Genomic DNA, 26,098 nt, shown 5'->3' on the forward strand with positions numbered 1-26,098 from the left:
AGGTTGAGTTGGACGAATCTGCAGAAAAACATTCTGCCCGAGCTTCGATCGATTGAGCCAGGCCGAAAGGCACAATTCTTTCTGCTTTAACTCGATTCCAACTTTACATAAAATCACAACTTTGAGCTAGACTAAAAACACTTCTAAAACATTGTTTTGATCATGGTTTGCCAACAATACAAATTAGAGTTCTAAATACATAAAATCCTAAGACTTTAGAACCTAACAAACTCCCCCTTTGTCAATCCGTGACAAAACACAACTAGAAGCTCAAAGTTTACAAAATAAAAAGCCCTTTACAAAATAATGCTTATAAAACAAATTCAATCCTAACTACTATCCATCAGTTGCAAGTGTAGACAGCAGCTCAATTGAATCAACCTGTATATTTCCTGAAATACTAAACAAAATGCATAGCCGCATGTGTGGAAACAATACAAGTAAACATATTAACTTCTTGATTTCAAACAACACACAAATAAAGACATATATCAATGAATAACTCATAAATATAAATCAATAAGCAGTTTGAAACAAGAAACATATAAAGTACCAACAAAACATAAAACTCCCCCTAACATGAATAACCCATCAAAAACATGGCAAGAGCTAAAAAGGTAAAGTACAAAGTGAAGCACCTAGATACAATCTAAACTCCACAAGCTCCAACCAAAATAAATAAAACTCCCCCTGAAAGCAAAAACTCTACAAAGTACTCCCCCTTTTTGTGACAGAATGCCAAAGGGCAAACAAAATCCATCATCAAAAGGGAGGTGGTCTAAATTGCGCTAACTCCGCACGCAAGGCATGGATCTCATCAAGCATGTCCACCAAAATCTGTTCATGAGCCGCCTGAATGGTCAAGACATGATCCAACGTGCGACGAATGTCGGAATCATCCGTAGCAGTCGGTGGAGGAATATCATCATCAGCAGCACCACCAAATGTCTCGGCAGCATCAACACCTGTAGAAGAAGGAGGAGGGGGAACACCACTAGATGACGCACCTCTAGGACAAGAAGGAGTAACTCTCAAGTGAGCAGCCCTCTGACGAAGAAAAGTGGCACCTATGGGAGCAACAACATGAACCGGCTCACCAGACGGAAAACCTTCTAAACCTAAAAAGAGCAAAATCCTATGAATGAAAATAGGATGAATCAACGCATGCCCTATGGCAGAACTCCTATGAACCTCGTTCAAAGAACAAAGGAATAAGTGAGGAAAATTGATAGACGCTCCAGAAACAAAGGCATACAAAAACACACATCGCTCTAAAGGGATGGTATGGAAGTGAGAAATAGGTCACAAGGAATGACACGCTACCCTAAAGAAGAGATAGGCCGTTTCGGTAAGCTCAGCGAACGTGATCCGAGGATCAGAACCCCACTAGATAGATGACCCAGTGATGTATGACATGACTACATCTAATGAGGGTGACTCATCATAGGGATAGTCTGGCTCCCGAACAACCGAAACCCTAAGAGCCTCAGCCACTACCCGAGGGGTAATGGTGAACTCTACACTTCGTATCCAACTCCGAACAAGGGTGTTGGAATCATAGACGTGGCAAGAGAGGTTTGAGAAGAACTCTATAATCAGGGCGGTCGGGGATGGATGATATCTCTAAGAGAGGTAACCAACCTCTAGACTCAAAATTGGCCCTAATGGCCGGATCAAGCTCATCTAAGACCACAGCTCGCTTAGCCCAAATCTTACGCTTACGGTTCAAATTCTCAAAGGCCTCTCGACACTTCTCATTCCTAAACTCCTCAACCCTAGAGGGAGACACAGAGGAAGTGGAAGGGGTCCTATTGGCTCTAGTTTTCCTAGGCATGGTGCTAAGATAAGGACCAAAACACAGAGCAAAAGAACAAAACACAAAACCAAGGGCAGACTGCAAGTTAGCACAAAAAAATATAGAAATAAAATCTATATGATGCATGACAAATTTAAATGGTATGATGCATGTTCTAATGCAGTGAATTAAGTTCAAAAAGTTCAAATTCCCAAAATTGGCTTGAACATTGAGGTATTAACACAAAAACCCCAAAATTTGGAAAAACACTTGATCAATTTGAAAAATATTGACGAATTGATCATCACACATGATAGAATTACAAAAATAATGACCAAATACATCAATTTGACAAGCTAATTTCATCAATTTAAGCCAATTAGACAAAAATCCCCAATTTGGAACAATTTCAAACCCTAGAATTTCCAATTTTTCAAAAACCACAAAATTGATCAAATTAAACTACAAGAATCATCATTATAGCATCCTAGGACAAAAACCCATTGATCAATTTCACAAAACCAGGTTTGAATCATCAAAAACCCCAATATATTGAAAGTGCCGAAAATACCCATAATAATGCATGAAAAATGCATGAAATCATGAAATAAAATGCAAAGGGAAGGGCAAAAGAGACTTACCGGCCTTCAAGGACAAAATCCTTGCAAAAATCTTGGAGGAAAACGACAAAAAATTGATAGTAGACCCTTAGCCAAGTCGGAGAGAGAGAAAAGTTGAAAAACTTTTTGAAAAAGTGACTTCAAAAAGTCTGATCTGGCTTTTTAAAAACATGTTTCACGAGTTTCGATCGATCGAAAAACAGCCTCGATCGATCAAAACAGATAGAGACTCTATAAAAACAATTTGAAACAAGTTCGATCGATAGAAAATCAATTTCGATCGATCGAAACAGACAGAGGCTCTCTCTATCAAATTTAAAAATTTTTGATTGATCGAAAAATAAAATGGATCGATCGAAATGGGCAGATGCTCACCAATTTTGAGAAAAACATAGATGTTTTGGAAAAATTTTAGAATCAACTCAAAGCATTGAAATTTAAGAACAAAATGCATGAGTATGAGATGATATAATTTTCAAAACAAGAATTTTAAGCCCAAATTCCCAAAACAAAATTTCTTGCATTCTCTACAAATTTTCAAGCAACAAATTTACTTTGCACAAAATTCAAAGTATTTGCAAAATTTGGTTGGTCAGACCATAAACACACACAATAACATGTACAAAGTTTAGCAAAGAGTAACTCGTGTAGTGTGTGCAACTAGCAAAAGCTTGAAATACATGTGAGGTGATATGTGAATAGCAATCAATCACAAAGTCTACAAAATTCATCACAAAGAATTTAAAAGAGACTATCACCTAAAGAGTTACATCATATAACTCCCACATCTCCTAGATCATAAGCTTGCAATCATGTAAATTTCTTATATTTATGCATTATAATATACATACCAATTTTAAGTTATGTGAGTTTGACATCAAGCCTAATAGTACACACCAATTTTGATTTTAAGAATTAAGCAATTTAACTCGAGACTTCACCTTATGTTCTTTTTGTACATGTGCTACACTTTCTCGGGCACAAAATCTTATGATATGCACTAAGGTGTTCATGATTGGCTAGTGAACAGTGGTGAGATGGTTATTTATGCCTTTCGCTAAAAGTTCAAGTCAAACATTTAAAAACATGTGACTTTAAGATTAAGACATAGTAATCAAAAATCATAAACATCTTTCCCACACAACATGCACTACAAAGCTTGAAGTAGTAAAGTGCAATAAATAAACTCATCAAAGCTAAACAAGGTACAAAAGACATGTTATGTGAAAATAAATTGACCAACCTTGTTCTCAAAAACCAAGAAGAATAGTACAAAACAAAATGTGCTTCCTTTTTTCTTTTTTTTTTTAAATTTAAAATTAAAAAAAAAACATCTAGAATGAAATGCATGAATGTTATGCTATGCAAATCCTAGAAAAACAAAAACAAAACCAAAGAAAAATGGTCACAAAAGGTAGAGCAATGAAGCACAAGGACCATGTCAGAAAGACTTAGTTAGTTCGAGTCTTTTGCATCCAAAACCTTTTAGATGCACCATGAGCATTGGAGTTCTTATTCACATGAGAATGATTACCAACTCCAAGATTGGAATAAAGGTTTAAAATCTTTACCAAATCACCAATAAGTACCATAGGATCAAGTGCTTGAGGTACAAGTACTTTTGGTTTGTTTGCTCTCTTAGCAGCTTGCAGCTTGTAACAATTTGAATGGATGTGTCCAAACTTTCCACAAAAGTGACAAACCCATGCAAGATTATCATGTGTCTTGTCCTTAGATAGGGTAGGCTTCTTAGACTTAGATTCTTTCAGATCAACCTTAATCTTCCTAGATGATGAACCTTCTAAGGGTTTAACAACCTCACTCACAGGGGGTTTGACAGTTTCACTCACTATCTTACTCACGGAAGGTTCAAAGAAGAAGATGAAGGAACAAACTTTGTGGAATGGGGAGCGGACACAGAGATGCTTTCAACATAACCTAAACCAGTTTTGTCAGAAGATGACTTTTGAACACTCAACATTTGATCAAGTTTAGAACTAGCAGATCTAGCAACAGATAAATCAAGTTCCAAAGATTTAACTTTATCAAGCAAAAGCATATTTTAGTTTTCACATTGTTCAAAAATTCATTAGCATCAAACAGTTTAACGCGCAAATTCTTCTTTTCAAACTCAAGAGATTCAATTTTCTTCAGGCCAAGTTCAACATTCATAGCATCCTTTGCAGCAACTTTGCAAAGTTTATTATAGGCCTCTTGAAGATCTGCATCTTCAGAGAGTTCCCCATCAAAAGGGTTCTCTTCAACAGATATGCTCTCATCAACTATAGTAGTAGCAGTGAAAGTAATGAAATTTCCATCCTCATCACAATCAGACTCATTATCAGAAACTTTACCATCACTAAGGGTTACAGCCATAACCTGATCCTTAGACTTCAAATAAGTTGGACATTCAGATTTCATGTGTCCATACCCTTGACATCCAAAGCACTGAGAGCCCAAGAAATTATTGGAAGATTGACCTACTTTTTCTCTAGGTTTATCATTGTTATTAACCTTAGTGGGATCATACTTCCTAAAATTTCTAGGTTCAGCAGTGTTTGTGCCTCTTGCCTTTCTATAAATATTCCTGAGAAAGTTTCTAAAATTCTTGGTAAGGTGGGCAATCTCTGTAGCAGATAGCTCATCATCAAATCCACCACCTTCAACATCATCAACTGACTTAAGAGCCATTGATTTGGATTTGGTAGTTTTGGGTAGATCCAACTCGTAAGATTGAAGAGATCCTACAAGTTCAGCAACAGGGATGGAGTCCACATCCTTACTTTCAGTAATAACAGTCACCTTGGGTCTAAAGTTTTCAGTTAAAGATCTAAGAATCTTCCTAACAATTTTAGCTTGATCATAGATTTCACCAAAGTTAAAAGCAGAATTAATAATATCATTCAATTTAGCATAGAATTCATCAAAAGATTCATCATCAGACATCCTAATGCTTTCAAATTTAGAAGTCAATTTCTGCAATTTATTAATTTTGACAGCCTTTGTGCCTTTATGCACAGTTTGGAGGATATTCCAAGCAGTATAAGCAACCTCAACATTAGAGATTCTCTTAAATTCCTCCATAGAAACAGCATTAAAGATCGCATTCATAGCCTTGCTATTAAACGCAACTGCTTCTTTTTGAGAAGTTTCCCACTCACTAACAGGAGTAGTGGGCTTCTCCCATCCGTATTCAACGGAGTTCCACACCCTCTCATCAATGGATTTCAGGAATGCTTTCATTCTTACTTTCCAATAAGCATAATTATTCCCATCAAAGTGAGGAGGAATAACTAGAGAGTGTCCGTGTTCCATGACAACAGGGGTCAAGGATCAGCTTAGTGATCAAAGGATCAACAACAAAAGAGCTACTCGCTCTGATACCACTTGATAGTTTTTAGACCCCTTAAATAATTGATTTAACCTAGGTAATTAGCCAAGTTGTTACTTTGTCCAATTAAACAAGTCTAGGTTATCACAATATAGAAGATCAAATCATGCAAAGTAGCGGAAAATAAATAACACAAGATATGATCACCTAGGAAACCAAACCGGTAAAAACCTGGGGAGGATTTGACCTAGCTATCCTCAAGGTAAACTTGAATCCACTATCTTGAAAGAATCGAAGTTCATACAATAAGACTTACAAGCCCGCATGCTCGACTTCTTATTGCTACCAACCAGTAGAACTTACTGACACAACCACGTGCAAGCTCCGAATCCACGAACTCCTTCTTTCTTGGATTCACCACCAGATACAAGCACACCCGCTTGTGTTTTCTTTAAATTTCAATGGCAGCAACTGAATTGATCATCAAGGCGTAGATAAATCTTCTCCTTGAAAACCCTAAGTTTGTATAAAGGAAAGCCCCTCTAAATCTCACAAGAGATTTACACAAACCGCAATTATGAGCAACACTAAAACGTGGCTAGAGTTTGCCTTTTATACTTAGGACAAATAAGAAACCCTAAAAACGTTTTAAAACACTTAGGGCTGAGTTGGACGAATCTACAGAAAAACATTCTGCCCGAGTTTTGATCGATCGAGCCTGTCTTTCAATCGATCAAGCCAGGCCGAAAGGCACAATGCTTTCTGCTTTAACTTGATTCCAACTTTACATAAAATCACAACTTTGAGCTAGACTAAAAACACTTCTAAAACATTGTTTTAATCATGGTTTGCCAACAATACAAATTAGAGTTCTAAATACATAAAATCCTAAGACTTTAGAACCTAACATAATTAAATCACTAGAGAATGGAGAAATAAATCATGGAAATAAATATTTTGTAACAACTATTCTGACTTGATGGGATATAAAGTTTCGTAGAAAATTTTGTGATAACAAAATTATGAAATGAATAGCCGAATTGGACTTTTTTTTTTTTTTGGAGAAACATGAATAGGACTAAATTAATAAAAGGACTATTTTACTTTTATTATAATGCATTAACACTACCTCACGTATCTTTGGTGTTGTTCCTAGTTGCAGTTTGGCTTGCGCCTCCTTTAATTTCTTAAAAACAAGGTAACTTATTGGTATGATTAACCTATTGATCAAATACTAAGCTTTATATATAGGCCAAGTTAACATGGAAACGTTAGCTTGAAGCATTTAGTCTTAACTTTATTCATATACCAAGTCTGGAATCAAATGCACACACTTTTGTGCACTAATAACTTCTTTAACGACTCAAGTTTGTTGAAGCTGTGCATGAGAACGAAAAAGCTATTTTCTCACCTTTTACGAAACAAGCTTGTTATTTGATTTACGAATTAGAAATTGTGCACTTTCCCAATAAACTAACAATTTGTCCAGAGAGTCATACATTTTGCCACAACTTACACATATATCAACTCAATATTGGATCATAACACTTACTATGGGTTTCATCATTGGTACCAGGTGAAAAGTATCTACTCTATGTTAGAATATTTTTGTAAATGTCCATCCAATCACCACTTAATGCATATGCAAGTTATGACAAAGTGTGTATTCTTAAGCTTTTTCATAAACTAATGGTTGTACCTTCATTTTTATGCAGCCGGCTGGTAGTTATTAATATTTGATATAAATACACTTTTGTTTGTTATGTTTCCTCCTCTGGACCAGTGGCTAAGGGACCAGGTGGCCACACCACTAATGTGCATAAAATATATAAACTAAAGTACACTCATATTTGCATGTTTAGTTTTACTTTTATGTTATTTCGTGACTGATTATGAATTATCTTTGTTTTATAGGTAAAAAAAAAAAAAAAAAAAAAAAAAAAAAAAGCTTTACATGCTAATGGGTTTTATCTAAGGGATATGGATTATGGATAGACTCTAACTTAAGTGGGTTGAACCTAACTCAAACACAGAGTCCTACAAGATGTGGAGAAGCCTCATCAATTAAGAAAAGAAGCCAGTTGGAGAAAAATATTAAAAAAAAACATCAAAATTCGAAATCAGCCACAACTATGCTTGACGTTTGTTTATGAGGAAAAAAATTAGGCATAGAATGTAAAGTTCCTTGATTAAATTCAAACACATGATCGCATTGACAAATAAAATACAAATAAAGTTATCTTTTGTTTTTACTAAGGATAATTAATTCAATGCAATTAATTTTACCAAGAATTTTGATGTTTTGCTATTATTTATCCATATTTTAATTTAACTTTTATAATTTAAGCATGTGCAAATTAAGAACTATTAATACTTTATTTAAAATAAAGATGCTGCAATTTAGAAAACATAACACCTATGGATATACACTATATGAAACTTCATTTTTTTTAAGAACATCTTAAGGATCTCCAAGGACAAGTTTTATTTTAAATAATTTAGTTGTTTACACAAAGAAAATTGCTAAACACTTTATATACATATTTGATACTCTGTTTTTTTGATAAATTTAATAGTTATAATGGGGAGATAAACTTGGATAATAGACATTTCAATTCGAAACGCTAAGAGGTGCCAATTGAGCTAGAAAACTCTTAACATGTATATTGATACGTGATTATTTTAATTCTCTAAAAGAGTGTTAATTACAGGTTTAATTGGTAATATTTAATTTAGTAAATTTTTTAATTTATATTTCTTTTTATACCTACTTAGTAACATCATAATAATTGATTAACGATACATCTTCGCACATATTTATTAAGATTGACAAACGCTTTTTGTTCAACATCTGTTTTTTTTTTTTTTTTTTTTTTTTGGAGCAACTGTTCAACATCTGTTGATTTGTAAAATATTTCATTTATATCTTTAACTATCTTCATACTTTTTATACTATATGTAAAAAGAAATAAAAATATCTAATCTATCACATTTTAATTTGAGTCCTTATATGATAAATTTTTTACTCCACAATCCACACCACTACTACCAACGGGCATGGTTTACAGCAGCATTTCCTAAAGAAAGGAGAAAGCATGTTACACTTTTTTTATTATTAAGTTTGGCATAAGCTCTTTTGCAATAAAAGTTTTGCTCGATTGTACTTCAAATAGAATTCATGGTTATCTTTTCTCAAAATGAGGTAAGGGAATAGGATGTTGCTTTAGATTTCAGACACTGAGGACAAATGTTATACACGAGAGATCGACCGTGAAGCTGGTGGAACAATGAAAAATCATGTACAATATAATAAAATTTTGTTCTTAAAAATCATGGTCATGACCAAATAGCTACATTGTCTTTATGCCAAATGGCTACCCTTCATTAAAGAACTTGATAAACTACATAATTCCATATAATTTAGGTGATTCCAAATTAAATTCTGGATTTTAAAAAGAGTAAAATTATATATATTTTAATCTTTTCATACCACTCACTCAATGTGGATACTATTAACTAAAAGTAGTAGAAACATCACGTGCCGCAAAAACCAGGAGACGGCGCGTGTCGCCCACACGCCTAGTTTGCGTTTGTGTGTGTCTATCATCTTCTCAATCTCAAGTAAACCACACCCAGACACAGACCCATCTTCAATTTCATTGCCCTTTGCCTCAATTATTTCTGCAGAAAATTTTTGATTACTATCTGATCAAGATGATCGGAACTTTAATCACTAGAAATCGAAAACGCGTTTGTAAAAGCAGAGCAGAGTTACACAGAGAGCAAAATTCTAAACTGAGCAGTCTTGGTTTCCAACGGTCGAACATACATAATGGGCTTAGCTAATAATTTGAAATTGAAGCCCAATACGAGTGCTTTAGCTGTAACGGTCTCTGAGCCCGTTCTGATTGGGTTCTATCATCGATGGCCCAATACTGTTAATAGCCCACGCGGTTTCAACTTTCAAATTTACATAATAAAGAATAAAGAGTAAAGAGTTATACCAGTAGCCTCTCAAAAAAAAAAAAAAAAAAAAAAGGAGTTATACCAGTAGTACCACAACTTTTAACATAACTTTATCACAACTTACCCATAAAATAAAAAAACAAAATACAAAAACTTTATCATAACTTGTCCACGCGACGAGTTTTGAGTGGTGAAGTTGTAGATTCACATGAATCCATTATTTTTACTCTATCACTCACAGTTTGCCATACAAGCAAGTTGTTTTAAAAATTATGGTCTTAGCAAATTTGTTACATAGATTTCAAGTGACCCAATATCCTATTATTAGATCACTTGTTGTATGGAAAATATGAAATTAAATTAACTTAAATCTAAAATTAACTAAATATATAGAGTTTTGAAAATAAAATATAACATGTTAAGTAAAAAATTTAAGCAAATTGTAAAAAGAAAATATCTAAACCTAAGAAATACTACACAATGATAATAGTAGATTCAATGTTGAAAATATTTTCATATTTAATAATTTCACCTCAACTTAGAGGGTAATGTCGTAAGTTTTTTAATTTATAATATAGAATTGTGTCATAAAATTTAGTATACAACGCAAAAGGGCTAAACATTAAATTTTATAACTATAATTTTTCTATAGATAGATCAAATTTCACCTTAAAATTCAGATTGAAGATGATGAGATTTTTTGTTTTACAAAAAAAATTATATTCAGAGGAAAAAAAAAAGGGTAAACATGAATCAACCTATCATTCTACAGGCCCAAGTACGAGTTGACACATTTTTTCATGAGTTTATATTAGTTTGATCCTTTTATTATAAAAATCATCTATCTGTGCATATATATATATATATATATATATATATATTTTAATTCTATGTTCAAGCAAGTTAATAAGTCCAAGTCCTATTTTAATAGGTTTAAATATTGACAGGACAATGGATACACCAATATATCAAAAAATCATTACCCATGGATAAAGATAAAGACCATTTTGAGATTAAAAAATAAAAGACTTTAATAATGGATTTGAAATTGTAATCTCCTATTGCTTTATCTTTCATAGCATGCAACCCATAATGAAGCCAAGCAATGCCCAAAGACACCTGTCCCTCCCAAACCTAAAATTTCCACTTCAAAATAATTCCAAGGAGGACAATGTTGTTATATTCGATGTGGATGATACCTTTAAAATTGTTAGAGATATGTATTGGACATATATTAGCCTAATGTAATAGGTCCAAGCCTAGTCCTACTTGTACTAGTAGTCTAAGGTTTAGTCGCCTATATATACTCATGTTAGGGTTCCTTGTAACACATGTTATTGTACTAGACTCTTATACATAATAAAGATGTAGCCCTTAAGGGATTCCTCCGTGGATGTAGGCCGACAAGGCTGAATCACGTAACCCTCGTGCTCTCAGTGTTTCTATTCTATACTTTCCCTTCTGCATCCACTTTAGCATATACAACATGGTATAACATATCGCGTTGCTCATAATAATAAGTTATTTAATAACAATAATGCCTTCAATTCCATCCCTTGTTGCTTTGGGGTGGCCTATGCCATTGAGAAATTTGAAGTATAGATAGGGAAATTTTATTATAAGATTGATAACTATTTTTTTTTGGGCCCAAATCCTAAAAAATTGAAAGCTAAGGCATTTGTAACAAAAATTAGTCCAAATTTTATAAAATCAATTATTTTTATTTAAGAAATTGAATTTAATTGGATCAATCAGGCCCAAAATTTTTTTTAAAATAAGTTTTATTCCAAAATTTCCCTTAGTGGTAGGTGGCAATAGCAATAGCCGGAATGCCCTATTTTTGTCTTCCACTCAATGAAAGACCCAAAGCCCACTACCAGAGGCCCAAAGTACTAAAAGTGGACCTCGGCCGCCGCGCAAAAAATATATTTTGGTGGCTACCATACCAAGTATATTGCCCAACTAGCTTTACTCTTTTGAACAAATTTTGGGCTTCGGTTTGATTTGGAAAGAGAATGAATTTATGAAATCTTTAAAGAAAGCATCGAGTTTCCAAAAAGAGAATATATTTGTGAAAGAAAGATATGCATATGCCTACAAATTAAAAAGCATACTCATAATGTCCTCTATCTAGCAAGTAACTCTTCTAAAGATATCTCATAGACCCCCACAAAATTCAATCAAGCATATCAGTGCACATGAGCAAAAATAAATAAAGAATTTCAAAGATTTAAATGTCAACATGAGAAAGCAAACATAGATGAGAGTAGCTCAAGAAAGAGAAGATAACATAGAGAACATGAAAAATGACAAATATATATATATATATATATATATATATATATATATATATATGCAAATGATAGTCCCACCATAATGCTTTATTAAGATAGCACCCCTCTTGGCAGGAAATCCATATCCAAATTCCCAGTGTGTGCTTAAACAAAGCAACCAAACTCTAGAACCATTACCTACCTCTCCAAGTTGGCATACAAGTAAAGAAAAAACTGACATGTTTTTTGCCATTAATCCATGATACTATTACTTTTACCCCCACTCGAGGAAGATTAGGAGGAGATTCCAATGAGCACCAATCCCAAGTATCAAATAGAGGAAGCAGAACCTTTCCAATATCTAAAGGGTAATTCTGATGCCACACCCTCTCCTACAACTTTTTGCACAACTTTCATATGTGGCCAGCCACCTCAGCACCTTGGGCCCACCACCACAGCTCTTAACTTTAGTTATTTCAAATTTTCAATTAATAAATACCACCGTAACTATCTTTCCTTCTTCTTCCTCCCAAAGCTCATATGTGAAAAAGCTTCAACCCCAAAACAAATTGCAGCGGCCGGAGTACGGTGGTGCGAAAATGGAAAAATTACCCCGGAAGACGCCATCCCATGCCAGAAAATAAAAACCCAACCTTGAGAAACATTACCTCTCCGCCGAAAAACCAAAACCCACTGCTCCTTGAATCCGCGAAAGACATCGTCCGTCTCAGATTTTCCTTGCAAGAGTACTGGCACGGTGGCTCGTAAACGGAAATCTCACGCCATAAAACGCCATCCCAAATCGGAAAATGAAAATCCATCCTTGCAAAACGTTAATCCATTGCTGAAAACAAAAACCCATTTCTTAATGAGCTTACAAATTTTGTGTGTTTTGAATTCCATCCAATGGACTTAAAAATCTTGTTTGTGTTTTGAATTCCATCCAAGTAAAGGAATAACTTCAATTGAGCTAATGTAACTTCTGGGCAGATTGGTGCTGCTCTTTTGATATGGACTAGGCATTAACAAGCTTAAAGGAGGAAAATGGATGCATAGCAACTATAAGATTGCTCTGGTACAGAAGGAAGTCAAATAAAAAATTAAAACTTGTTCTTTGTAATTTGTTGAACATTCCTTTTGTTTGTTCTTTGTGTAATATTTGCTTGTTGTTATGTTGATTTGCTCAAAGTATAACTCCAAGTATGTTGTAGTATTGTGTATTGTTGATAAGATTCTAGTTCAGTGGAAGAAAGGGAAGAAGAATTGATACTTGGAACAAAGAACAAGGTAGAGAGAAATAATAGGGAAGAAACAATAAAATTCTTATCTACGTGAGCTTTTTCACGGCTGGGTTTTTATTTTCTGGTGTAGGATGGTGTTTTCCGGAGTGATTTTTTCATTTTCGCACCGTAGTTCCAAACTCCAGCAGCTGTCCTCTGTTTTGGCGCTCAAGCTTTTTCACGGAGGGAGGGAGAAGAAGACTAAAGGAGTAATGTTTACTGTAGAATTTGTTTTGGCGCTCAGGCTTTAAGTGATTGGGTAATTCTGATGCTGTGGTATGTTGGTGGGCCCAAGGTGCTGAGGTGGCTTGTCACATGTGAAAGTTGTGCAAAAAGTTGTGGGGAGAGGGTGTGGCATCAGAATTACCCATATCTAAACTACCAAGACAAAAAAAAAGTCTTTGCATTTACAGAAAATCAAATCCCAAGGAGAGGCAAAAAGCTGAACTATTTCCCAAATTGATGTGATAAAACCATCTTCAACAATCTGTTTACACCCAATATGCAACAAATGATCCACCTAAGACCCATCAAACAACAAATTCACTTAGTGGTTACTTCACATAGTACTCTTGATTTCTAGTTCCAACCAAGCATTAGCAAGCTTTCTACATTATCAATCCAAGATGATGAATCCCTATGCTAAGCTTCAAGTTGCACTAGCTACACATTTTAGTTCTTGCAGTTTCAACTAATTTCATCCACATCTATGCTCTATTGATGATTACCGATTAGTAATGCGGCTTAATAGCAGCCTCACAATCACTTCCCTCATTTATGCAGCATTCTTTAAATTGTTCTTTGTGTCAACATAATCAGATTTTTGTAACCTATCTCAGCTCCTTTCTTCAAAGCTTCTTTGAGTGCTATGAATCTTGAAGCTTGCTACCAAATACTCTGCTATAGCATCCTACAAATAATTTGTTTCCCAATCAGTCTTGCAGAAAATCTTTTCCCCTTTGGTTTGCCTATTTCTTCCTTTTTCCCTCCACCAACAATAGGATTTCTCATTTAAGTAAGCAATCTTCCACATTTGCACTTGACCAATCTCCTTCATTTGTAATCTTGAATTTGTTTGAGCATGCTTAAACCAGTATAACTCTAGAAAGATTGGAAGAAAGCTGTTGGGGTCCCATTTGGTCCCATCTGCATTTTGGACCCTCTGTTTTCCTTAGAAAATCCTCCAAATCCTCACTGAATTTCCTTTCTAACAACACGTTATCCACCGAGCTAACATTGGATTGAATGAATTTGAGTTTTCCCTTTTCAGCTTCTACTTCAAACTCAAACCCTCCAAACACTTCTCTGTTCCTGAGTACCAATTTCCGCCTGATTGCATGTATCTTATTTACTGGTATAAAGGCATTTGAGCAACTCACAGTTTACTCCCAAGCTTTCCTAATCAGTTCCTCACATTCAGAGTGGGTCAGCCATTATTGTTTTCGTTCCCTAAAGGGAGGTCTTCTATCTTATTCACTAGTTATCAAGCTGTCAAAGGTCTGAATAGCAGTAATGAAGAGCAGAGCTCTACTACTCAAGCACAAGCAGCCATCAAAGTGAAGAAGAAGAAGAAGAAGAAGAAAGATACTAGCAGAGATGCAAAGTAGAGCAAGAAAGTCATTTCAGTTAAAAACAACAAGTAGTTTAGATGTGTAAATGTAAAGCTACAAGTAGTCTTAGCAGTGTATTTAAATGACAATGAGAATCACGTGTAAGATTTTGTTATGCACACGTGTTAGGGCAGTTAGAATAGGATTTCTTTTTCTGTTTTTCAGTTAGTTGGTTAGACTCTAGATTCTTCTTTTTCCCAGCTATAAATAGCTAGATGTAATTAGTTTCTAATTAATGAAATCATTCAGATTTCATATGGTATCAGAGCAGAAAAAGCAAATTGCTTTCATTTAGAGTTCTTCATTTTCCATCTTTCTTGTTCTTCAATCCCTAGTTTTTTCAATTCCAAAGCTTCTGAAGCTTCTTCAATGGCTTCCACTGATTCCTCTGCTTTTGCTTCCTTAAGCACCATTGATGTATCCCATCCTTTCTTTCTTCACCATGCTGAAAGTCCAAGCACAATTTCGATTTCACAGCCTTTAATTGGAAGTGAAAATTACTCAGCTTGGGCAAGATCAATGGAGAGAGCACTCAGTATTAAGAACAAGCTTTGTTTTATTGATGGAACAACGATTCTTACTCCTTCCATATCAAAGGAGCCTCTGGTTGCTTAAGCATGGACTCGCTACAACAATATTGTAGTCACTTGGATCCTCAATTGTGTTTCACCAAGAATTGCTACAAGTGTGACATATTGCAACACTGCTCTAGATGTTTGGAATAACCTTTGAGAGAGATTCTCTTAAGGCAATGGACCTAGGGTTTTTCAATTGCAGAAAGATCTTGCTAGCATTTCACAGGGTGATACCATTGTCAGTGATTATTTCACTCAGCTGACAATTCTTTGGGATGAGATCCAAACTTTTAGTCCCTTTCCTTGTTGCTCATGTGGTAAATGCACACGTAATGTCAATGGAAAGATTGCAAGTCTTCAACACAAGGTTTCAGTCATGCAATTGTTGATGAGACTCATTGAATCTTTTGCCTAAGTCCGAGGGCAGATTTTGCCAATGGATCCTTTGCCTTCACTCAATAAGGTTTACTTCTTGTTGAATCAAGAGGAGAAACAAAGGTCAATTGGCATTGGAAACTCCAATGGACCTTTTATTGAGTTTACTGCTCTTGCTACAAAGGTCAATTTTGGACATGGATCTTCCTCAAATGGTAGTTACAAGAATCAGAAGAAGGGCAAAGAGAGACCTATCTGCAGTCACTATGGTGTGATTGGACACACTGTGGACAAATGCTACAAGATTTATGGCTATCCACCAAGGTATAAGTCCAAATCAAAGAATGCTTTGGCTAATGAAGTGTCAAACATTGATCTTGGACCTGATTCTTGTGCACAATCCCAAGTTCAGTTTGGATCTCAACCATAATTTCCTCAATTTCCTTTTGGGAATCAATCTCAAGTTCCTATGCAGAATCAATTCCAATTCCCATTCACACCAAAGCAGTGCCAAAAGTTACTTGGAATGATTGGTGGATAGGAAGCACCTTCAACCTCTCTAGGAATGGCTAACAATGTTTCCCTTCCTCTACAACAGACCACCCCTTTGGCAGGTAACTTCTCTCAAACTAATTTTGGTATTAAAAATTTGGTTTTTGCTGCTGAAATTGTGAATAAGATTTCTTGGCTCAATACTGTTTTATCCAGGACCTTACTTGTTGGAGGACAGATGATTGGAGTGGGTGAAGTGAGCAATGGACTCTACTTGCTACAGCATCCTTCTTCTGCATCAGTAAGGTTGCCCCCTTCTCTTCATGAATGTCTTACTTCTCTAAACCTACCAATGTTTTCTCAACTAAAGCTTCTACTCTAGATATGTCTACTATCTGGCATTTTAAGCTAGGTCACCCCTCATTCAATAAGATGTTACCCCTTAAGATTGTTTTACATTCTTTCTCTGGTGTATGCATTGATGTTTGTATTGTTTGTCCTTTGGCAAAATAGAAACATTTATATTTTCCTTTCAATAATAACATGTGTTCTTCTGCATTTGATTTGATTCATGTGGATGTATGGGGACCATATTCTATTCCTTCTCATGATGGTTATAAATATTTTTTTACTATAATGGATGATACAACCAGATTAGTTTGGGCTTTCTTGATTAGTCTAAATCTGAAGTTAGACCTTTCATTATCTCCTTTCTTAAAATGATTCTTACTCAGTTTGGTGTTAGTTTTAAGGCACTATGTTCTGATGATGCATTTGAGTTTTGTATTGTTGACTTCTTTAGTGCTAAAGGCATAATTCATCAAAAGAGTTGTGCTTTCTCTCCACAACATAATTTTGTTGTGGAGAGAGCATCAACATATCTTAGCTATGGCCAGAGCTCTACAAATTCAATCCCACATTCCTATTGCCTACTAGGGTGAGTGCATACTCACTGCAATTCACCTAATCAATAGGCTACCATCCCCTTACTCATTAATTTGACTCTCTTTGAAAAACTTTTCAACAAACCTCCTACCTATAATCATCTGAGGGTATTTGGTTGCCTCTGCTATACATCCACTATAGCTCCTAATAGGCCAAAATTTGATCCTAGAGCTTCTCACTATGTGTTTCTAGTTTATCCTTTTAATACAAAGGGTTATAAGGTCCTTAATCTCAAAACTAGAGCTATTTCTATCTCTAGGGATGTCATTTTTTATGAACAAAATTTTCCTTTCTCTACCTCCTTCAATTCCCTTGCCTTCTAGCACTTTTGATTTTCATGATTACTTCATTCCTATAACCACTACTCCTGTTGACAATTCTACTAGTCCTATTGTTGTTCCTACTTCTGCAAAGTCCAATGTTGATATATCCAATCCGGTAGAAACTATTGTTTCTATTGATGTCCCTATTCTTGTAGAACCTCTTGCAGAAGCCAATCACACTTGGACCTTGACACCTCTGCCTTCTCACAACAAGCCCATTGGGTGCAAATGGGTATATAAAATAAAGCATAGGTTTAATGATTCAGTGGAGAGGTATAAAGCAAGGTTGGTTGCCAAAAGTTTCACACAAAAGGAAGGTTTGGACTATATAGAAACTTTTTCTCCAATTGCCAAAATGGTCTCAATTAAGTGTGTTCTTGCTGTGAAAGACTAGTTTTTATGTCAATTGGATGTGAACAATGCCTTTTTGCATGGTGATCTCAAGGAAGAGGTTTACATGGCTCTTCCCCCAAGCTTTCACAACAAAAGGGAGTTGGTTTGCAAGTTAAATAAGTCCCTTTATGGTTTAAAACAAGCTTCTAGGCAGTGGTTTTCTAAATTTTCCATTGCCTTGATTTTCCAGTTGGGCTTTCAGCAATCTAAATCTGATTATGTAGATGATATTCTTATACCAAGTGACAACAAGGCAACTGCGGATGAGTTGAAAGTGATGCTCGACTAGAAGTTTAAATTGAAAGACCTTGGTGAGTTGAAATATTTCTTGGGGTTGGAAATGGCCAGATCAGCTCAAGGCATTAATCTTTGCCAAATGAAGTACATATTAGAGTTGTTAAGTGACATTGGTATGCTTGGCAGTAAGCCTGTGAAGACACCTATGGAGCAAAATCTAAGACTTAGCAAGTATGAAGGGCAGAAGTTAGATGATCCCAGCTCATATAGAAGGTTAATTGGGAAGTTGTTATACCTTATTATCACAAGACCATATATCACCTATGTGGTGCATAGGTTGAGTCAATTCATGTCTCAACCAAGAAAGCCTCACCTTCTTGCTGCAAATAGGACTGCAGTACTTGAAAGCTACATCAGGTCAAGGAATTTTGTACTCAACCATTTCAAAATTGCATATCAGAGCCTTTGCAGATGTAGATTGGACTTCATGCCCTGATACTAGAAGATCAGCAACAGGTTTTTGTGTTTTTCTTGGAGATTCTCTAATTTCAAGGAAATCCAAGAAACAACAAACTGTTTCTAGATCATCAGCAGAAGCAGAATATAGGTCCATGGTAGTGGCATTGTGTGAGGTGATTTGGTTACTCTATCTTCTTCGAGATTTTCAAGTAGAACATCCTAGAGTAGCTTTACTGTTCTTTGATAGTCAAGTAGCCCTACACATAGGAGCCAATCCTGTGTTTCATGAGAGGACTAAGCATATTGAAATTGATTGTCATATTGTCAGAGATAAGGTGATGGAAGGTGTTATAAAGCCTTTTTATGTTAGAACTAAGTCACAGCTAGCAGATTTACTTACTTTGTCCAAGATGAACCTTATTAACATACACAATAAGCTTTATCTTGAGGGGGAGTATCAAGCTGTCAAAGGTCTAATTAGCAGTAATGAAGAGCAGAGCTCTACTACTCAAGCATAGCAAGCCATCAAAGTGAAGAAGAAGAAGAAAGATACTAGCAGAGATGCAAAGCAGAGCAAACATTTCAGTTAAAAACAACAAGTAGTTTAGATGTGTAAATTTAAATCTACAAGTAGTTTTAGCAGTGTATTTAAATGACAATGAGAAGTACGTGTAAGATTTTTTTATGCACAAGTTAGTGCAGTTAGAATAGGATTTCTTTTTTTGTTTTTCAATTAGTTGGTTAGATCTAGATTCTTCTTTTTCCGAGCTATAAATAGCTAGATGTAATAAGTTTCTAATTAGTGAAATCATTCTCTTAATCATTCAGATTTCATACTAGTCGAGGTAGAATTTTAGCATATACATTATAAGATGCACAAAATCCAACAAACAAATTGTCAAGGGTTGAAATTCCCCTCCCTATTGTTGTAACTATCAAAAAAATCCCACAAACACACCCAAAAAAAGAGAAAAGAAAATGTAGCACTCAGTAACAGGTTACTATGAGTATTCCATGTCTATCTTTCAATCTCCACGCACAAGCATTGGCCATATGTAATTACAGTAGAATGAAACACCATAGATTATTAGTTTTGCACAATAAAGATTGGTTCTTGGCTTTACCAAAAGTTAAATTTAAACTATTTAGTAACAACCAACTAAATAGTAATCATGAGTTTCATTAACTCAATTGATAAAATCTCTTATTGTCTAATTAAACGCATTGACATTAAAAATCAATTTCTCTCTTGTCTTTGAATAAATGACATGGGTTCAAATACCATTTACATTTAAATAAATAAATAAACTAATTGGTATTTTGTTCAAACAGTAAAGAGAAATCATTATGAAATTGACACCACAACATTAAATCACATTAAAACCATTTAAAAAAGAAAAGGGCACCATAAATTAAAGAATTTGGAGGTGAATAAATAGTAATTACCTGACTTTCTTGACAAGAATGACCTTGTGTTTTCTAGCGAGGTCTTGGGATTTAATCTTACGCTTGAGGTTCTTTTGGGCCAAAATGAGCTTCTCGGAGTTCTTAATGTGGTGGTTCTATTGCTTCCTTATTAGCTGTTTGATCCCACTTGACTACATTTTCCGCTGTATCCACGTTAGTGCTTGTTCTAGGTTCCCATCTCAGATCTTCATTTTGATCCTCCTCCATTGTTGGAGCTGCTGTGGAAGATAACGATGCCCGAAACACATGGAGGCGATGGTCTAATTCAGGTGTTTGAATAGGCTTGATATGTGTCTCGCCATTAAGTTTGAGTTCATTTTCTATGATTTCTGGTTCTTGTAGTGCTTTGTTTTGAAGAAACAAATGGGTTTTGTGGGAATTGCAGCAGGAGAACAGTGTAATAGCATAAAAGGATTAGACCAAAAAAAAAACCTGTGATGTCCTCCACTTGATACATCACTTGACTCTCCCTTCTTCTTCACCGATACAAACTTCTCACACCTCAGAACCAGATGCACCTACTCAACCAACTTACCCCATGGCCACCCGATCCAAGAATAACATCACCAAACTAAAAACCTTCTCTTATGTTACTATCCGTTATCCAATCCCTCATGCTCATCTTACTAATGGACTAAGATGTTGATAGTAGCACATGGTAAATGATTTCACATTATTTCGTCCATAGGCGTTAGGAAAATATCAAATTAAGAAGGATTGCATAAATTTGTGGTTTATTTATTTATTTATTTTTAGAATTAAAATTGTGGTTTCAAATAAATAGTCTCTAATCCAAAAGTTTACAAATGAAAAAAAGCATATTGAAACATAAATTCAGAACCAAGTAAACACCTGATATGAGATTTCATGCTTTAATAGTTTAACTGCAAAAACTAAATCATAAAATAGGGTAATATATTGGATCAATTGTTCATCTTCAAATTTTATTACATAATAATACACTCAACCCTCCTCACACATAAAATTCTGGCAGATAATATCATGTTTATCTCAAACACACGTTACATCAAATTAAGAATCAAGTACATTTTCCACACTAATTTAAACGAACATGGGAGTTCGACAAAAAAGAAAGTAAACAAATGGAATGACATAGCCATATAGGATAGATCAGAGAGGATCTATAAATGTGAAATCCTAACAGGCACAGAACTCATACAGATACTTTTATTTGAACAACAATATGAAAATTGATAGAATCAGTGTATTTAGATGCGGTTGAAAAGGGAATAAAGCAAACAAATTTTCAATACCTCTGGGTGTCATTGATAATATGCCAAGATAGAGTACACCGTCTGTGCGATACTGAGAATAAGTGCGAATAATGCGGCAGTGAAAGCCACTACTGTCCACGGGCTGCTGAAATGGTTGTGAATGACTTCATTTATATAGGTCATCCTCTTCTTCTCATGGTACTTCTGGATTTTGGACCTGACGTCTCTATATATTTCAGGGTTGGGAACCAGGTCAGTGCCTATCTCATTGAAGACTAGAGCCACTTCTTCATCGCTGCCAAGTAAGTTGCGGAGTATGCCCTCTTTCCTGAGGTCTATAACATCTTTGGCTTCGTCTATGAGTGAATCGAGGAAGGATATGTAAGAGGTGACCCCGTAGTCATTTTCAAAATCTGGGCACATCTCGTAAGCTATCAAGTTGAAGAACTTGGGTCCGGTTGAGTCATCCACTATTATTGGAGGCAGACTAAGGGTTCCGCCATAGAAATTCCATTTCTTGATGAAGGTTATGTTTCGTAAGCAGCTATCGTTGCTGGACTTCAAATGAATTCCTACTGCTCTAAGCTCCTGCACGTTGCGAAATGAATTCCAATCTTCCTGGTTAGAGTTATTTTCAAGACTTGTGGAAGTGTAGCCTAGAAGTCTGTTCCGCAGTAGATCCAGAAGATGAACTGATTCTTTATTGGGTGGCGTTTCCTCTGTTTTTTCACCCTCTTTATTATTTTTGGGTGGCGTTTCCTCTGTTTCTGCTCTCATACTTTGCATATTGATGAAACTTTGGACCGACTTCCTCAAATTTTCACCCTCATTACTATTTTTGATTAAATCATCGAGAATTCGATAAGGAAGTTGATTCTCCAACAAGAATAAATCCTGTTGCACAAAGGCCACCTGACCATTCTTAATTTGGAACTCTTTGACCTTCTTCTCAACAACAGAGTCTATGAATTTCAGTGTTGCACAACCATCCACAAACAACATCCATGCAAGAGCTTCATCATTATAATTGTGAATCACCTCCTCATCAAAGCATTCCCTCAGTTGTTCGATGTTGTTCTTAATCACCATATACAATTCTTTACCAGCCTTGCCACTTTTTTCGATGAAGTTTCCTGCCAATGTAAGCTTGTATTCCTCTGCTAATCGATACTTTGGCTTACCATGATGGATAGGACCAATTGATACCACCCTCGGCTCACAGTACTTTTTGAAATGTTTGTGACCTCGCAACAATAGTACCTGATGGTTCCCGCAGTTTAGAAATTAATGAAGTAATAATTGACAATAATATAGTAAATTACAGTAAATAATACTCCTATTATACAAGTGACATGTTGTTTTACAAGAGCCTTATTCAAAAAAAAAAAAAAAAAAAACTACATGAGTCTACACTATACCAAACAACAAAAGTTTCAATAAAGAAATATATATATACCCACTCTTTATGTCTTTCTTCTTTTATTTCTTTTACATTTTATGTATGTCGGGATGGCTCCATATGCTTTCCCGCTCAAGGCAACAACTTTAAGTTAAGAATTTTTCTATATTTGAATATTAACTTTTAATATTATATATATCAATGTAAAATCCATAAATTCGTTCCTTTTGAGATGCAAAAAATTTATAATTCAATTTTTGAATTTTTAGTTGATAGTCTTTCTAATTGATCTACTTAATCTTGTTGTGAAATAGTAATTTTAAATACGATTGTATCAATTTTATTTATTTTTTAAAATCTTTATGAAAAAACTATAACAAGTTTTGTTAGTAAAATTCTACGAGCAATAGATACATCTGGAAAAAAAAAAAAAAATTTATATAGCCAATAATTATGACATTTCATGTCTCAACATTGTTGTGATTATTTATCTAGTAGAAAAAGAATATATAATAAAAGAAACACTATCTACAATATAAAATTATAATATGACAACGATAAATAAATTTTAAAGCATAGAAAAATATATTCTAATATATTAAAGGCACTATTTCCTCACCTAAAAATGGAATCACCCAATGGCCTCAAGATGCCTAAGTAAAGACGAATCAACACATAACTTAATGATAAATCAATACCAATTAAGCCAATATTAATTTTAGATAGAGAATAATTAAAAGTACATGGTTCAGGTATAAAATTTAACAAAAAGAGATGAAAATTATTATTATTATTATTATTATTATTATTATTTATTTCAAAAAAAAAAATATTCATTACCTTAGGTAAGGTGATGCATGATGAAAGAATAATGAAATCTAATTCCCAACTTAGATTTTTGCATTGAAAAATAGAGTGATTGTTATTTGGTGTGCGACCATATAGGAGATTTTGTCTTATATTGACAGTATAACTTGTGGGAGTTTGGTTTACAAAAATTGAAACCTGAAACTATTAGATGCAATTGATAATCAATGATCATTCGACATGCTTACAATATATATTGCTATGACTTAAGAGTTTCAAATTAATTGGATTTCTACTGAGCCATAATTTTGGGAACCTTCTTGAGTGGTGGAGAGAGCACACAACTTATCTATTTTATAGTAATAAAAACTACAGTTTTGGGAGCTTTATCTAATGGGGGCCTTAGGCTAGACATGGAGAAATTGGACCAGACTTAAACTGGAATTATTTTATAAGAAAAAACAAGTAGACCCAAGGCCTGACCCAACCTAATTAACTTGTAACCCAATCCATTTTTAATTTTTTTTTTGGGTCAACCTTTTTCTTTTTCCTTTCCTTAAAAGAGAAGGCGCCAGGTTGGAGGATTATTAAATTTGGACTTAGCTAATGCTAGGACTCAATTGTATTTTCCTTATGTTGTAGCTGAATTCAAGGACAGCTGGGCCTCCACACAGAGAGAGAGAGAGAGAGAATGGAACAATTGTTATTATTCTGGATTCATGCTACAACAGTACTTCCAGTCTCCTTTATACAATTTGCAACTAACTTCTATAACCAACTCTCTCAATCCATAACCAATTGTGCATAACCAACTCTTGTACAGCTGGCTAACCTACCAACTTCCTTTATCAACTAACTCTAGCACAATCCTATACAAATATACAATTCTAGCACAATCAATACAAGTATACAATGTAAACTAATACAACAGCACTACTACAAGCCACTACAGCCCTCAATTCAATGAACTAATACACAATCCTAACAGCTAAGCTTGTTATATGAAACTATTATCATTTGGTTCACTCTATAAAGAGTGAGAGTATTTGGGTTCTTTTCTTATCTGCTTTTCTAGAAGTTGTATAATGATTGTGGAAGTATTTATGTGGACCTTGACCAAAGCTATTGCTTTTCACATCAAAGTAGTCGCAAGAGAATTAGAATATTTATCTGTTTTTGTTGTCCTCTACCTTTGTATTCCAACATCTATCTATTTTCATTCTCCTGTAACATAATTTAGCTTTCGACTAAGATAAATTGTTCATAGTAAAATCTTCTCTTTTTCTTCATAACTTTGTCCTACTTGTCCTTTTTCCCCTATGGTGGGAACTTTTATTTTATTCATAGGAACGAAAATGGTACTTATTTCAAAATAAATAGGTGGGCTTTTGGATTAAAAGAGTGTTGATAATTTTTTCTTCTAAAATGGAAGTGTAAGATTGTGGTTAGAAAATGCTGGAGGCTTGCAATGTGTTACGCCATCACATATTGTGATTATATATGTTATAGCTAGTAAGACAAGAGACAAGTGAGGGACACAAATCCGGGACTATCTAGGGCCAAAACTGCTTCTTTGAGGAAAAAAGTTTATGTTCACTACACTAATACTAGTATATTTTTTTGTTTAAATATATTACCAAGTAGCATATATATGTTTTCTATTTTTTTTTTTAAGTGAAAAAATATGGGTCTACCTGAACTCAACCCAACCCGTTTTCTAACCTGCTAATTATGATAAGCTGTTTTCAGTTTGAAACCATTTTCGACCTGAACCCTGACATGACCCAACCTATTTGCCATGTCTGCCTTAGGAAAAAGCCTAAGTGACCAATAGCTAGAGCTAGTATACATGCATCAAGAATGTCAATTAAGACTCTTTTATATAAATAGGTTAATTACAAATAAATTAAATAAGGAATTAAATGACAAACTAATAATGGTGAAATAAGTCACAAGATAGTGGGAATAATATTTTGTAACAAATATTCTTATTATTTTTTTAAACAACTTTTTTTTTTTTTGAAAAAACTAGTCTAACATAATGGGGTCAAAAGTTTCATAGTAAATTTTGTGACAACATGCAATTTTTTTGATAGGATATAGAACTACTTTAATAAAAGAATTATTATATTTTGATAATTGAATGCACAAATTAACACAACCTTTTGTATCTTTGGTTTTGTAGTCCATCGATTCTTCCCTTTGACTTGCGCCTCCTTTAATTTCTTAAAGTTCTCTTTCTCGAAACTGGTACTATATATCTCATTCTCTTGGATTGTAATTCTCCGCTCCCATTTGGCAACATCAACACTGACAGGTTGATCATGGCCTCTGCTTGCTTCACCAGTTTCTCTTCTTTCAACTTTTCTTGAATGAAACTCCTCCATGGAAATTACGTGCTCCATTATGGCTTTGGTGAGTGTTTACCAAAACAAGGTAACTATAACTATGATAACCGATTGATCAAATACTAAACATTAATCATATATGCTAAGTGAAAATGGAAACGTTAGCTT

General features: G+C 34.6%; 1 protein-coding gene across 1 annotated transcript; it reads right to left on the bottom strand.

Annotated features, from left to right (window-relative positions):
* Positions 1-21,373: 21,373 nt before the first annotated feature.
* On the bottom strand, positions 21,374-25,987 carry LOC115951600 (UPF0481 protein At3g47200-like). Its single transcript, XM_031068772.1, has 2 exons — positions 25,745-25,987; positions 21,374-22,636 (listed from the first exon to the last, which is right to left on the bottom strand). Exons 1-2 carry the CDS (start codon positions 25,985-25,987, stop codon positions 21,425-21,427), a joined length of 1,455 nt encoding a protein of 484 aa, XP_030924632.1. The 3' UTR covers positions 21,374-21,424.
* Between the last annotated feature and the right edge of the window lie 111 nt (positions 25,988-26,098).

The sequence above is a fragment of the Quercus lobata genome, chromosome 7 (genome assembly GCF_001633185.2).
Source record: "Quercus lobata isolate SW786 chromosome 7, ValleyOak3.0 Primary Assembly, whole genome shotgun sequence".
Taxonomy (NCBI): domain Eukaryota; kingdom Viridiplantae; phylum Streptophyta; class Magnoliopsida; order Fagales; family Fagaceae; genus Quercus; species Quercus lobata.

What these genes read in the sequence shown, in the direction of transcription:
- LOC115951600 (XM_031068772.1), bottom strand. Translation starts at nt 25,987, where the DNA reads ATGGAGCACGTAATTTCCATGGAGGAGTTTCATTCAAGAAAAGTTGAA. An exon ending in CAAAACCAAAGATACAAAAG is followed by an intron (nt 22,637 to 25,744) that starts GTTGTGTTAATT and finishes GGGAACCATCAG; the next exon opens with GTACTATTGTTGCGAGGTCA.